This window comes from Lygodium microphyllum, chromosome 12 (genome assembly GCF_053477565.2).
Source record: "Lygodium microphyllum isolate KBCC chromosome 12, Lygodium_microphyllum_v1.1.10, whole genome shotgun sequence".
In the NCBI taxonomy this organism is placed as follows: domain Eukaryota; kingdom Viridiplantae; phylum Streptophyta; class Polypodiopsida; order Schizaeales; family Lygodiaceae; genus Lygodium; species Lygodium microphyllum.
Window position 1 is genome coordinate 90216022 of NC_141146.1, and position 15420 is coordinate 90231441.

Here is a 15420-nt window from a genome sequence, read left to right on the forward strand (position 1 = left end):
TCCAATTAGAGCGTAATGACCCTCGAAATGAAATCACTTGTGGAGTAATTCATTCTATCACAATTGTATGAATTTGAGCTCCCAATAATGAGCAATGTTTCATTTTTATCCTACAAAATGATTATGTTCTCCTAGAACAGACTACTTTTCGTTGGCTTTTGCTCCTAGGTTACTAGCCTCAAATGCCTTTTTTTTTTAAAAAAAAAACACACACACACACACACTCTCTCTCTCTCTCTCTCTCTCTCTCTCTCTCTCTCTCTCTCTCTCTCTCTCTCATGCAAGCTAGAGAGCTAGGGTGCTCACTACTAGTAAATCCTCTATACCTTGTGTATTTGAGGGGCATTTTTTAATGCCGTACGCTTACATAGGTAAAGCGAAATGATCCCTTTTCTTCATAAACTTATAAGCTTTTGTTTTCAAAGTGGAATTAGAAACATTTCTTATAAATTCGATCCTATACCTTTCTTTCTTGTTGAACTCATATGCTACACTTTTCTTCATAAGCTTGTAAGCTTTTGTTTTCAAAATGGAATTAGAAACATTTCCTCTGAATTCCATCCTATACCTTTCTTTCTTGTTGAACTCATGTGCTACACTTGCAAAGAAGGCAAAAAGGTTTGAAAAATGACTCACAATTGTATTCACGTCCATTGTTAGCTTCAATGTCCCATGTGCAAGTAAGATGAGGGAGAGTTCAAAAGAGGAGAAGCTCCTCGTATGGAAACAATCAAGAACACTCCCTCACTTAAGATGAGGCTATGGAACAAAGAGACAAGAAAAAGATGGAGACTAGAAGCAACAAGCTTGTACAAAAATAAGACTCTTTACATTTTACATTTTATATACATAGGATTTGGTTTGGTCTTCCACCTTAAATAATTTCAAAGAATTACATGTAATATTCTTTTGCTCATACTTGATACTTCATTTGCTATTTTTTGTAACTATTATTTTTAGTAGTTGCATCTATCTTCAACCTTTCTTAACTTCATCTCTTTAAGTAGTGCTCTTCACTTATCTTACACCTTCACCTTTTTACCATCTTTTCATTTATGCACCACAAATAAGTAATAATGGTGACATGCATTGTTCCCTAATGGGAGATTCAAATTGCACATAAGCAATATCATTACTAGCGAGTTTAATCTTCAACTTGTTTCTTAGGTTCTTTTGAAAAAAAAAAATTTCAAGTGCCTTAATATCATATATATTTACATACATATGTAGAAGAAACTCTCGTTCATGTGCACCTACAACGCTACGTGCAAAAAAGTATGGTACTTGGAAGCGACCTCACCAACATTATAGATCCACAATTATATAGTATAAGCAAGGGGTTCCTTGACAAAACAAAACTTGCATATGAATAGAGAAACTTGTATTATGCAATGTGCATGTTAGTGTGACATTAACAAAAGTTGGAGAATAAAGCTTTCAAAATTAAAGAGGTAGAAAATATATGGTGAGCTAAACGAATGAAGCAAATAAGTGCTTTGGTGGTACAAGGGGGTTTAAAAAGCCCTTTCACTAGTGCTAGCCAAGGGAGGAGAGTCTAGAAAACATATAAACAAAAAGGTACATTTGTATCTTAGTTTATTGAAAGAACTAGAATTATGTTTTTTTTTTTTTTGGTTGTTTAGGTTATGTTGTGAATGACAAAAAATAAGCAAATGAGGAATCCACTTAAATAATGAAGAAAACTTGCTCGAGGAATTTGGCTCAAGAGAAGTGAGTCCTAGCGAGATAGTCCAATGTTTGGGGAGCCCTATTGGATGAGGCATCCATTTGTATATAGATTATAAGCCTTTCTTTTAACTTTGCACTTTCCCACTTTTTTTGTGTGCGTGCTTGCGTGCCCACCTTTTTTTTTTCCGGGAACGTGGCTTGATAAGAGAATATAAACGTTTAAAAATCAGAAGATAACCTATCATTTCTCAATATTACATGCGTCATCACTCAACCTATAAATCACAAGTTTTTTAGATTTCTATTTTTCAAAATCACCTCACCTTTTGTCTCCAAGAAAATTACACTTCCCCTCCCTCTCCCACCCCAAAAGAAAAGGGGGAAAGGGGGGAGCCCAACTCACACATCCTGTGCTTGAGACATTCGATCCAAGGATGGATCGACCTTACAGGCTGTTGGCTTCATTTCTGATGACCTTGAAGCTTCCTCACCAATGCCTCAGACAGTTCTCCAACCAAACTTCTTAAAATAAACTCCCCCAAATTTTTAAAATACCCCCAAATTTTTAAAATAAACTCCACTGGAGCTGTTTTCTATTTACATCCTTGCTACATAGACTGATTCCTTTCTTTTACAGAAATCTCTTCATGCCATGAATGTAAGCTGAGGAGATAGGATTACGATATATCAAATCCTTGCAAGCTAAGAATGCAGCCTGCTTCTACCCAACCCACCTCATTTTATCCTCTCTGCATATCAAATATGTTACCATCACTTGATAGACTCGCTCATGCAGTATTGCCTGATTGGGACAGGACTATCCAGTTGTCAGCTTTTGAAGTCATTCCTCCTGTAATACATTCAAGGGTGCAAATGAATTCTGGCACAGAGAAGCTGATAAATCATGGTGATTTAAGTGAAAAAGAGAATCCACATGCACAATACTACACCTGCTCAGATTTCAAAACTGCTGCAACAGAGACAGCACCAGTCGCAGCAGCTGAAGCAGCAACCCCAGCCATGGCTAGTGTTTGTTGCTTACGCTCTGCTTGTAAAGACCTGCACAAAGCTTCAAGTTTTTCCTTCTGGTTCTTTGTTGTCTCCAACTGCTTTTTCAAGTTTGTTCGCTGCAAAGTTAAATAGGAAGGGTAAGCATAAGAATCTTTCACCTGACAATACAAATACCAGATAAGAGTAACTGCTCCAAAAATATTGGGACAAGAACCAAAGATCTCTCAGGAATAAATGCATTATCAAAGTAGACTAGTGGAAGTGAAACCACTTGAAAATTACATACAGAGTGGAGCTATTTAGGCTGGAGCACTTTGTAAGGGGTAGAGTTATGGGCCAAAAAAGGGATGGGTCCTTCCTCAACAACAAGGTATTGTCTCCAAGGAGTGACCACAATGCAAGGCTGAGCCAACTGGGTGGATAGGAGTGAGATAGAGATGGGTGCCGGCATGAAGTTCAATGGTCTATATAAATTGACCAAGGGTGAGGGGCCAGTGCGGCGTGCAAATCAAGGTGTTCAAGAACAGTAAGGGCTACAAGGCACTAGTGGCATTGATCCTTCCTGCATGCAACGGGAGGATATTAGCATTTCTTCCATTCCTAATGCTCAAAATGGCCATTTCTTGTTGCTATGAGACTACTTACTCAGGTTACACCTAGTAGCTTGTAAGGTCCAATCTTATCTATCTGTTGTATAGCAGGCCTCTGAGCATCAGCATTTAGAGCCTAGAGACTAGATGTTCGGATGCATTTGTAGAGGGCCTTTGGATGTGGAATATCAAATGCTTTTCCAAAATTTCCAATGGTGGGACTTCTGGCATATATGGTTGACAAGGATTGCCCTGATTCTGCATCAGCCATTTCTTTGCATGGTAACTATGGAACTGTTTCATGACGTGTATCTCAAAGCCAAGTGATATGGCCTATTAGTTCAAGTTTCCCTCTAACTGGAAGTTGCATTTGATTGTGCAATAAAGCTGTCTAGGAATGAGTGGTCAAAGAATAGGGTGGGCCACCCATGGACAAGAACGGAATGATACACACTTTCAGTTATATGACTTGAGCAGGGATGTGTTGCTAGTTTCTACATAGTATACATAGAGACATGGAATTGTCGTCGTCAGACTCTCCCATTCCCATTCCTAGTTCTTATTTCTCATTCCCGCTTGCCACAGTCTCCATGCAAGTAATGTAAAAGACACAACCACCATAGCTAAAAGTCTGCACAAGAACACTTTACTCTTAAGAAATTTCTCACTCCAAACATTCAGCAATGAACTCTTCCATACTGTGCTCAACATTTGCACATTCAAATCTAGTTTCTTTTCTCAGGAACCGAAAACATCAACATATGATGAATGGTAAGCCACATTTGCAAATCTCTGTAAGGGGTTGCAAATCCTAGAACTTCAATCACTCTATGGTTCCCACTCATCACGGGGAGGAATGGGGCCTAAACTCCACACTTCTTAAGTCAAGTGGTCCCAAAGCAGCCTATAAACTCATAGGAGGGCATCCATCATCATACGGGGTGCTGCAAACTCGGCTCCAAATGATCTCATGTAGTATTAATGGTTTGCTATGGATCATCCATGAGAGCATGATAATCTACAGTCTCCACATCTACATTGATAAGGATATAGGCAAACCAAGGGTTCAAATAGTTGCTCCATACATCGACTGGTGTAACCATTGTATCAACATTCGCATGCAGGGTTCATGGAAATGTGCCTAATGGCCAGGTCTCTCCAGTATGGTTAATGCTGTACATCCTTGTGTGAGTCGATCTTTAGCTATTTGTGACATGATGAATCTCTTAGAATAAGTGGTAAATGTAATGTCCAAATAGAATACGAGTCCACTACATCCACCTATCCCGCTCCTAGGGTGAAAATGGACGTACTCCATACTAGGGTTGATGTGTGAAAGATCTCAATCTTGGTTCTTCCAAAATTCACAGTCAATAACCTTAGTGAGTACAAATCATGGGGACCATGCTGATGTCACAATAGGCACCATCCTATGACTTAGAGATTGAGACAATATCATCAGCACAAAGCATAATATGATAATAGAGATCAATATGTGAGAACAGAGGATCGAGGTACAGCTGGGATTCAGTAGACAGTGTGAGAGTGAGAGACAGAGTTGAAGCACGACACCCAAGAGAATAGACTGAATGAGTGTAACCTGAAAGTACAAAGTACAACCCTTAAACCTTAGGGTTGTAGGGGGGTGTTCACACCCGACACACACTAAGTGCCCAAAATAAGCACATAAGTACATACGACAATAAGACCATAAGTATGGGGGAAAAAACCTCTCCTACCGAGAGTAAAAAGTGCCCCAGTGTCCTACTAATCACCGACACTCCCATATGAGCGTAGGGGTAAGTAAGGCGTGAGTCAAATACCCAACAAACCCCCCTGGAGTGAAGAGTGATCAAGAGTACAAGCATCATCCGCCACCAAAGGATATCAAATTTAAAGCATCTCGAAATGCTTCAAATTTGTCACGAGGAAGAGCTTTGGTGAAGATGTCTGCCACATTACTGGTGGTAGGACAATAGACAAGGCTGATATCACTTGCATGTAGCCTCTCTCTGACAAAGTGATAGTGAATCTCAATGTGTTTCGTGCGAGCATGAAACACTGGGTTCCGTGCCACTGCAATGGCACTCTGACTGTCAGTGAACAAAGGAGTAGGCTCAGTAACAGATACATCCAAATCAGCTAGCAAGCGTCTAAGCCATACGCATTCAACTGTGGTAGTGAAAGCTGCCTTGTATTCAGCTTCACATGACGATGTGGCAACAGTGGATTGTTTCTTGCTAAGCCAAGAAATGCAAGAAGAGCCAAGAAAGAAACAATTGCCACTAGTGGAGTGACGTGTATCATAATCACCAGCCCAATCAGAATCACTGTAAGCATGTAACTGCAGTGGTCCCCCCTTGGCATAAAGCAACCCAAGAGAACGAGTACCCTGCAAGTAGCAAAAAACACGCTTGACAGCTTGCCAATGTGACATACGTGGCTGATGCATATACCTGCTCAAAGCTGAAACTGCAAACTATATGTCCGGCCTAGTATTGCATAGATAGATAAGACATCCAACTGCAGGAGCATATGTATGTATATCAAACAAATCACTGTCATCATGTAATGACAGTTTCAGTCCAGGTTCCATGGGAGTACAAACTGGCTTGCAATCCTGTAAGCCAAACTTCTCAAGAAGCTGCCCAATATACCTTGACTGTGATAACCCAATACCTCGAGCATTATGAATGAACTGGATGCCCAAGTAGTAATGCAAAACTCCCAAGTCAGACATGTCAAAAGTTTGCTGCAAATTTTGTTTGAATGCTGAAATCTGATCAGCATGTGTTCCAGTGAGCAAAAGGTCATCAACATAAAGACATAAAATCAGCATAGATCTCCCTTCTTTACATACGTAAAGGGTAGACTCAGATGAGCTGTTTAGAAACCCCTGATCAAGCAAGAAAGCATCTATTTTTTCATACCAAGCTCTAGGAACTTCTTTCAAACCATATAGTGCCTTTTTAAGCTTGCATACCAAATGTTCTGAGCCTTCAACTGCAAAACCAATGGGCTGCTGTACATAAACTTCCTCCTGAAGTTCCCCATGTAAAAATGCAGTCTTGATATCTAGCTGATATACTGTCCAACCATAATGTGCAGCCAAAGCAATCATAGAGCTGATGGTCGTCATACGGGAAGTAGGAGCAAATGTCTCCTCATAATCAATGCCCTTTTTCCATGCGTAGCCTTTAGCTACCAGCCGTGCCTTGTATTTATCAATGGATCCATTTGCTTTTCTTTTCAATTTGTAGACCCATTTCGTTCCAATGGCTTTCTTCCCAAATGGCAAGGACACCAAATCCTAAGTTTGATTCTTAGTAATAGAATCTAATTCAGCTTGCATAGCTACCATCCAATGCACACTGTGTTGTGCATCCTCATAACATTCAGGCTCTTCATTATCAAAAGTACTTTCTGCCATAATAAACTCCATGGTATGTGCTGAATCATGCAAACGAGTTTGCCTTCTAGTACGACCAGCCATGGGTGCATCCAAAGGACTATCTTGCATAGTCTGCAAATACCATCTAGGTAGCTGTCTAGCATCCTGGCTGTGTGCAAGCTCTTGCTGAATTTCAGTTTCAGCATGATGCTGAATAGTTCGATCAGCCAATGGCTGAATTTCTGCACTTTCCATAGGAGCAGCTGGCTGAACATTAGGTTCATTTTCTGAACCTCCAGCTGAATCACCAAAAGTAATGGGCAGCAGCCCTTCAAAAACATCACGGGCAGCCTGATATATGTCCAAACCAGCCAAGGATAATTCTGATTTTTCATCAAAAACAACATCCCTGCTGACAAAAACCTTCTTTGTAACGGGATCATAGAGTCTGTAGCCTTTGCTCTCATTGCTATATTCCATAAAAATGCACTTAACAGCCTTGTTGTCCAATTTTCTTCTAAGTACCTGTGGAATATGGACATAGGCAAGACACCCAAAGGTACGAAAGTGACCAACAGAAGGTTTACGGCTGTTCCAAGCCTCAAATGGTGTGATGGTCTTCAAGGCTTTGGAGTGATATAGTGGCCGGGCTTCTTACAATAATAACATTTTCCTTTCTTTGCTTGCGTCCCCCCTTGTGACTGATTCTGCGATGTGCCCGAAGTGCCAGAACTCTGTGGAGCATTTTTCACCTTGTTGTTCTTGCCTTTCTGTCTTGCCACAAAAGCCTGCTCAGAGACTATAGCATCCACACCACTATTTTTCCGTGTTTGCTCCTCCTCTAGAAGCAAACTAACCAGCTGAATAAAAGTGAGTGGGTGCTCAGCAATCCTCATGGTGAGGTTCAATGCAGTATAAAAAGACAAGTACAAAGGAGGTAAGGAATTCAAGGTGGTGGATATCAACTGTGCATCCGAAAAATACTCATCTACATTCATGAGCTACTCCCTCAAGTCCTGAATCTTATTTAAGTGATCCTGCATAGAATCACCTTTATGCATCTTCAGAGTTTCCAACTCTTTCTTCAAGAAAGAGATCCGAGTCTCATTCTTTCCTGCAAACATATGCTCCAAAATCAACCATGCATCTCATGAAGAAGATGCCGAACGGATATGAGGTATGATGGACCGCTGAACTGCCAGAGCAATCAGCAACAAGGCCTGTGCATCACGGGTATCCCAAGCTTTTTGAGCTACAGTTCTTGGAGGAAGTGGCTGAGGTGGAGCGGGCTGAGGTCCCCGCTGTCCACGTGCGCCATGGGGAGGAGGAGTAATGGGAGCTACAACTCCCGGTCGAGTTTCCTCTCCACTGACATAATCCCATAAATTCTTGGCCACTAATACATTCTTCATCATGAATGACCAAAGGGAATAGTTGTTTCCGTCCAGTCTGTCTTCCTTGGATACATACGTAAAGACATCACCTCCCTGATTTGCCATGATGACAAATTTCCAAAGACAAAATGAGCAATGTCAAAGCAGTATGAACTAGAAACCTGCAAATTTCCAGAAATTGCAGCAAACACGTTTCTGCAATTAATGTGCAAGGGCGTACTCTGTCAGAAAATTGTCTTTTAATGCACGCTTCCCAAGGTGCAAACAGTGCACTGCAACATTGTTATCTCAAAATCCCCAAAATTTTTGCCAAGATTTCTGTCAAAACAGTCTTTCTGTGACTGTACCAGCAGTTTGAATGCAACTGTCCATAAAATACACAAAAGCCCCAAAATTTCTGATGATCCAGTCCAGAAATTTGCATGAAATTTATCCCCCACTTGTTCTGTGCTTGCTGCGTGTGAACCTCCTCTTCCAGAACTGTGTTCTGGGCTGAAATTAAAAAGTTTTGTTTAAAATTTTACCTGACGTGGAGCAGACTGGCGAGCAGAGTGGCGTGTGCTGGTCAGACAAGAGGGCGAACAGTTGCGAGCAGAGCTGACGTGGAGGTTTCAAAACGGCGGGCAGGACTGGCTAACGTCTGACGGAGATGGCCAACGTCTGACAGGCGGGCGGACAGGCGGCACAGGACAGTCGAGTGGCAGGTCGTCTGGCAGGCGGACTGTCTGACGAGGAGCTGACCAACGTATGACGGGCGGACGACAGGCGGACAGTCGAACGAAGGCAGCGCTGAGGAACAGCGCGCTGGTGAACAGCACGCCTGAGTGCTGACGAAACTGACTGCTGACGAGACTGACGACAGGCAGACTGACTGCTGACGTGGAGCTGGAGCTGGCGTCGCCCTTCAGACTGGTGGCGACTGGTGAACGTGCTGGAGGCGGACGTGCTGGAGCGCCCAGACAAGCTGGCGACCGCCCAGGAAGTTTAGAGAGAACCTGACGGGGACTAGCGAGCAATGTCAGGCGGTGCTGGAGCAGAACTGGCGTGGACTGCAGACTGCAGACTGCAGGCAGAAGCTGAGTTCAGAGCTGAGCTCTGATACCAAATGTGAGAACAGAGGATCGAGGTACAGTTGGGATTCAGTAGACAGTGTGAGAGTGAGAGACAGAGTTGAAGCACGACACCCAAGAGAATAGACTGAATGAGTGTAACCTGAAAGTACAAAGTACAACCCTTAAACCTTAGGGTTGTAGGGGGGTGTTCACACCCAACACACACTAAGTGCCCAAATGTGTGTAACATAAGCACATAAGTACATACGACAATAAGACCATAAGTCTCGGGGAAAAAACCTCTCCTACCGAGAGTAAAAAGTGCCCCAGTGTCCTACTGATCACCGACACTCCCATATGAGCGTAGGCGTAAGTAAGGCGTGAGTCAAATACCCAACACAATATACCTACAAAGTCCACTCCATCACTGCCACATCCTCCGATGCGGTCCTCTGTCTCATCGATTTAGAGCCCAAAGAGTGTAGAAGAGAGAGGACAGCCCTGCTTCACATCCATGGTGCTAGAGATCACATTTGAGAGTCCTCCCAAGCATTTCACTCAACCCATCACCCTCTCATTTAGTGGATAGATACTCCAAATCATGTCTGATGGATCCCAAGTGTTTGCAGCTTTTGAGGGCTTGAAAGGGCCACGCCCAGCCAACATAATGAGATAAAGCCCATCAAAGGTAAGCTTCTCCTTCCTGTGGTGTCACCTTCCTCTGCATGCACCTCCACCCCTGCCCTGTCCCCTACTCCTGCCCTTTCATCTGCCATTATCATCCTCATGGATTGCTCTATTCTTCCGCCTCCCCCTCCAAAGGCCACAACCTGTCCTCCCATCCCCCACCTTCGCCTCCCATCCTCCCTTGGTTACCTCATCCCCACTCCCCCCTTGGAGGCAATAACATACATAGACTGTGGATGACCTCTCCTGCACAACAACATTGTCCTAGTGGTCAATTGCATCCAATGAGATGTTCCACTCACCCTCGATAGCTTGGGCTTCTCCACAGCACACTCAGCTATTAACAAAGGAGTTTTCCACTCTGGTAGTTTTCTTTTCCAGGAGGCCTGCGGGCCTGCTGGGGAAGAGAACCTAGAGTCCACAGGTTCATTGTACAAAGTCTTTGCTATGATTTTGACAAACAGTCTTGAAAAAATATTTGCCTACCCTAGCCATCTACCCCCTAGTTCTGCTCCTCCCACCCATCTTCTTCCGCATTTACCTGCACCTGCATAATCTCATGTCTTCTGCCCAGCTCTTTACCTTTAGGGTCTGCCCCCCATATACTTTGGCTACTGTCCACCCCCATTACCCTGCCTGCGCCTTACCCCTGCTTTTGTCCTCCAATTCTGCCTTGCACCCCCCTTCTCACTTTTCTTTTTGCCCTTGGCTGTCCTGCATCACCAGTCCCTCCCTTGCAGCAGTACCCCTTTTTTCACAGGCAAGCTCTTGGCACAGGACTTCCCCTCAAGCACGTGCAATGGAAGCCTCTAGTCCAAGATTGCACAACCACTTTGCATGTGGTCCTTTTTAAGGAGCAGCTTCAGTCCATTCAAGCAACACGGGAGTATGAGGAGACAACATTGTTCAACAGAGGGATAGGTATTTTCATGGTTCGCCTCCCCTTGGGGGATACCCCATCAATATCGCAGTGGTCTTGCAAAGGGATTCATTTACATGGTTCTGTGGTACAGCAATTTCACCAGTACCCAGTCACCCTCATTTTTCCAAGAATTGCCATGCACTTTTGCCACGTAGTGGTGGATCTTTGGTCACCTGTTCTTGGGACAGTTTTACTATCTCCATTCACAGATGCAGTGAGGAGTCCATGGGTACTGAACATTTGTGTGGCAGTCTTGGACTCCCATACAATCCCCATGACCATTAGATAGAGACAGGGAGGGACACAATTTACCACCACGTAGTAGTCATCCAGCAGCCCAACCAAGGCCTATGGTGCAATGAGTTCAAACACCAAGCTATAGACTGCAGATGGTGCAAGCCTGCTGCCCAGCAGGAAACCACTTGACATGCACAGCCCACCCTGCAATCGATGATCATGGATTCATACGTTTCCGCATTTCCTGGCAAGGGTCAGGCATCAAGAGCCTCTCAATAGCCCCAATCAAAAGGGAGGGGCTTCCAAGGGTGCCACATCTGGCCAGCGTATGGCCCATCAGATGCAGGCTTCTATTTGATGTGGTTGTTGCCCTCCTCTGCATGGACCTACTTCCATACCTCTGCCTCTTCATCCACCATCAGTAGCCCCATCCTCTAAGCCCACAATGTTCGCATGCATACACACTTGAGATACAAAATCACTAAAACCTCACTCTATATTCGATACCATCGCATGAAATGATCCATCAGAAAAATAATCGCTGAACTTAAGTTGGAAAGGTTACTCTGATGTTCTTCTCGGAAGAAAAAGTGCAAAGTCATTATCTAATTCCCTGATCTTTTATCAATGCATAAAAATTTACTAATATGCTGCTTATATATGTGCATAAAAGATAACCTATCAGATAATCACTGAAATTACAAAGGGTTACTCTTTGCTTGTCTTCAGCAAGAAAAATAACACCATTCTCTAATTACCTGATCTTTTCAATGAACTGTGCTGCAAAACAAAACTTCAATTACTGACATGTAGATCACAAATTGCTTGGATGATTTGGCTATAGCCTTCCATGTTCTATGAGGTTTTAGTGGAGCCTTCCACATGGCCTTATGCAACTGTTCCAAGATAAACCTAAAAGAAGACTCAAGTCATCTGAAAGTGCTCTACTGCCATAAGCGCAGACTCTATATAAAAACATTTATCTTATATTCTAATAAAGCCTGCACCAACCCCCATTTATTGAAGGGGCCATTTCTACAGAAAGAAAGGAGAAAGAAGGGAATAATTCTAAAATATCACTGACAGTCATTTTGTGGATGCACTAGACAGAGTCTACCGACATACCTCTTCAACAAGCTCAATCAGTGAAACATCTGACTTCTCGCACTTTTTTTTCAGAGAGAAATTTTCTTTCTCAAGCTTCTTTATGGTCTTTGACATCTGATACATCAAAAAGCATTCGCACATGACACATAGCTTTAGAAATAGCTGTGACCTACATAGGAAGTGTCCACAGGTCTTACACTCCAGATCATAAGCATAATTGAGAAGAGAAATAACTGAAAATAATGTTTGCAACTCATGTCAATGCAAGATTTGTAAGATTACACAAAAAGATTAAAACTTCACACTATCTTCGTAATTATGACACAAATACTGCTTTGATCCACAAGTACAAACTCAAGTTAAGACATGTAAGGGTAAGTAGAGACCGCCCCCCATGGCTGGCCTCTCTGTAGTGCATCTCTCATACATCAAAAGAACAATTAAAAGCCACTGCAAGAAAGATAGGCAAAAAGCAGCCAGTTCGGGGCTGGGCGGTGGCTTTTAAGATACATTGCCAGCCCTTCACTTAGGGTGGATCATTCTTTTGTTCTTGTCGGTGCACACTCCAACTTCGCCATTCTTCTTCAGCATTTGAGAGGGCTGCTGACTGCACACTCCCTCTTCATCATGGTCACCATCTCCATCTCTGCTGCTGCCAACATTTTCCAAACTGATCAAGCGCCCTCACTGACGCTTTGGGTTGTGTGCGAGGACTGATCAGTCCTCCATTGTATTCAGCATTCATTCCAAACTCAGTGCAGATCTCTCTCTCTCTCTCTCTCTCTCTCTCTCTCTCTCTCTCTCTCTCTCTCTCTCCATGTTCATATTCTCTTCCATTACACACTTTCACACCTACATCTTTAAGTTTCTGATATTAATCAGGAGGAAGAAGGTATTGTTCCATCTATTCACAACAGTGTGAGTCCTGAAAGACTAGTATCTTTAAGATAACATAAGAAGAGGAGCCCCTTAGATTGATTCACGTTCATCTTTGTGGTCCAGCATCCACTATCGCCATCAATGGTACATTGTGGTCCCTTTCTATTGTGGATGACTATTCAAGATATGTGTGGATATATTTCTTAAAGCATAAATCTGACACCTTCACATACTTCTCCACTTGGGTATGACTTGTATAGTCTCAAATGGGTCGTCGTATAAGAACTATGAGCACTGATAGCAGTGGTCAGTTTACCTCTCACAAGTTTTCCAAGTTGCTACATGAGCACAGTATCTCTTGCCAGCTCACCTCTACCAACTCTCCCTCTTAGAATAGAGTTGTAGAGCGTAGGAATCAAACTGTGATAAAACATGCCACGCTCTATGTTATTCGCAGCATACTTCCCCAAGTACGTATGGTTTAAGGTTGTTAACACATCAATGTAAATCCTCAACTACCTCTAACTACGGTGGTCCCTCAAAAGGCCCCCTTCAAGGCATTCTTTGGCACTCGATCTCTCATTTCCCCCTTCAGAGTCTTCGAGCATTGTGCTTACATGCGCACTCCTAATGATCACATAGGAAAGCTAAAGCCCCAAGCCGATCTCTTGATTTTTGTAAGACACTCCTCCGAGGAAAAAGCCTATCCCTTATTTGATCCTTGGACAAAAAAGATGATTATTCAAGAAAATATAGTTTTTATGAGAGTGATATAGTACACCTTACTACACCAACCTTCCAGCCGATTCCTCAACCTACTTCATCGGAGATAGTGTCATGTTAGCTAGGACTACTATATACTTCTCACCAACCTACAAAGACTTCCACTCCCATGCGATTGCTCAACCTACTTCATCGGAGATAGTGTCATGTCAGTTGGGTCTACTACCTACTCCTTACACACCTACAAAGACTTCCCCTCCCATGCCTCCTCTTACAGACTTGTTTGCTTCTTGGTACCAACAAACCATACAGAATTCAGCGATACTTCCACTAGATTCCATCCCAAAGGACCCGTAAAGATCTATCCAACTAGCAACTATGCTACATTTGCGCCTGGCATTACTGCAGATTACATAGCGTGCACTCTAAGCCAAAGAGTAGGCTAGGTCTAAAGCATCCATAGTGGCATGAGGGCATGGAAAAGAAGCTTGAGATATAAGAATGGGAAAGAGCGTGAGAATGGCAATACTTTGAACTTAACCAACTCGATCAATTATCACCATGAAAATTAGAAGATCGATAGATAGATACATAGAGAGAGAGAGAGAGAGAGAGAGAGAGAGAGAGATGTCATGAGTGATGACAACCTAGAGGAGCGAATGGGAGATGGTGTCCATTGTGGCGTTCTGACTATTCGCACTCCCTTTGTGAGGGCCTACACGCCTATGTTTTCCAGCCCTGATCCAACATGCAAGGCGGTGGCAGTACCTGGACGAGCGTGAGTGAGAGAGAGTGGGCAGCAGTAGTCTCTGGACGAGCGTGACTGAATCAAAGGAGGGTCACGTGCTGTCTTCTGTCTTTCCCCTTTTCAAACCAGCACAGGGTTACGCCTGACCTACCTGCACACTGAGTTCTTCCCCTAAGGTTTCACTGGTCAGTTGACCTGACGCCTATTCCTCCTTCCTTTCTGCGGTGCCCGACTGAAAGATAGAAACAGACTGTCCACTGTTTCTGCACCTACACACAATTTCCAAGCAGTGCCTGAAGGAGTCAATCATTGCTCAGATCTGACTTCTCCAGTTAGGGTTCAAATAGACATTTGTGGTCAGTTTGGTTCTGCTATGGCAAATCTACAGGAGTCTAATGGTATCAATATGGCCTTCCTTGATCAGCATATTGGGCAAGGGAATGACAAAGATTTGGCAGACTCGGATGGTGATTCGTCGACTAAAGAACTGGAGCCGTTGTTGGACGGTGATGAGATGGGCAAGCTTCGTAGGATGTCGGTTGAAGAACCGGTCTTGGGCCCCCCAAATTGGCCTCAGCCAGAGGTTCATATTTCTTGCTCACAGTCTAATGGGTCTCCTCATGTAAACGCCCCGAACAACGTAGTATGCTTAACAATTATGATATTCGCTTGTTTTCGAGATTTAATATAAAAGAGAATGAACACTTAAAGCTGAAAATGAAAATTACTCACAAAATTACAGCCATGAAAATGTAAAAGTAATGGAGACAAGATTGAGGGTTGAAGATGGGCAACCCCCCCCCCCCCTCCCGAAGGAATGTATCTCTGCTCAATCCAAGTCCCTTAGGGAAGAGCTCAATTACAATCAACCTGAGAGTGAGGAGAAGTAATTCTCACTCTCACAAGATCATGCAATGATGTACAAACACACATGCATTATCTATTATGCAATGATAAGAACTGATTTCTTTACAGTATGAGAAAAGAAAG

General features: G+C 43.2%; 1 protein-coding gene across 7 annotated transcripts in view; it reads right to left on the reverse strand.

The window, feature by feature from the left end:
* Positions 1 to 1907: 1907 nt before the first annotated feature.
* Positions 1908 to 15420, reverse strand: part of LOC148028027 (alpha-taxilin-like protein) — a 115053-nt gene continuing 101540 nt past the window's right edge. For all 7 annotated transcript variants that reach the window (XM_087689723.1, XM_087689720.1, XM_087689724.1 and 4 more), the window contains 3 exons: positions 12099 to 12194; positions 2640 to 2816; positions 1908 to 2539 (listed from right to left, as the gene is read on the reverse strand). In XM_087689723.1, coding sequence (XP_087545849.1) covers positions 2531 to 2539; positions 2640 to 2816; positions 12099 to 12194 — 282 coding nt within the window. In that variant the 3' untranslated portion in view covers positions 1908 to 2530. The remainder of the gene's footprint in view (positions 2540 to 2639; positions 2817 to 12098; positions 12195 to 15420) is intronic.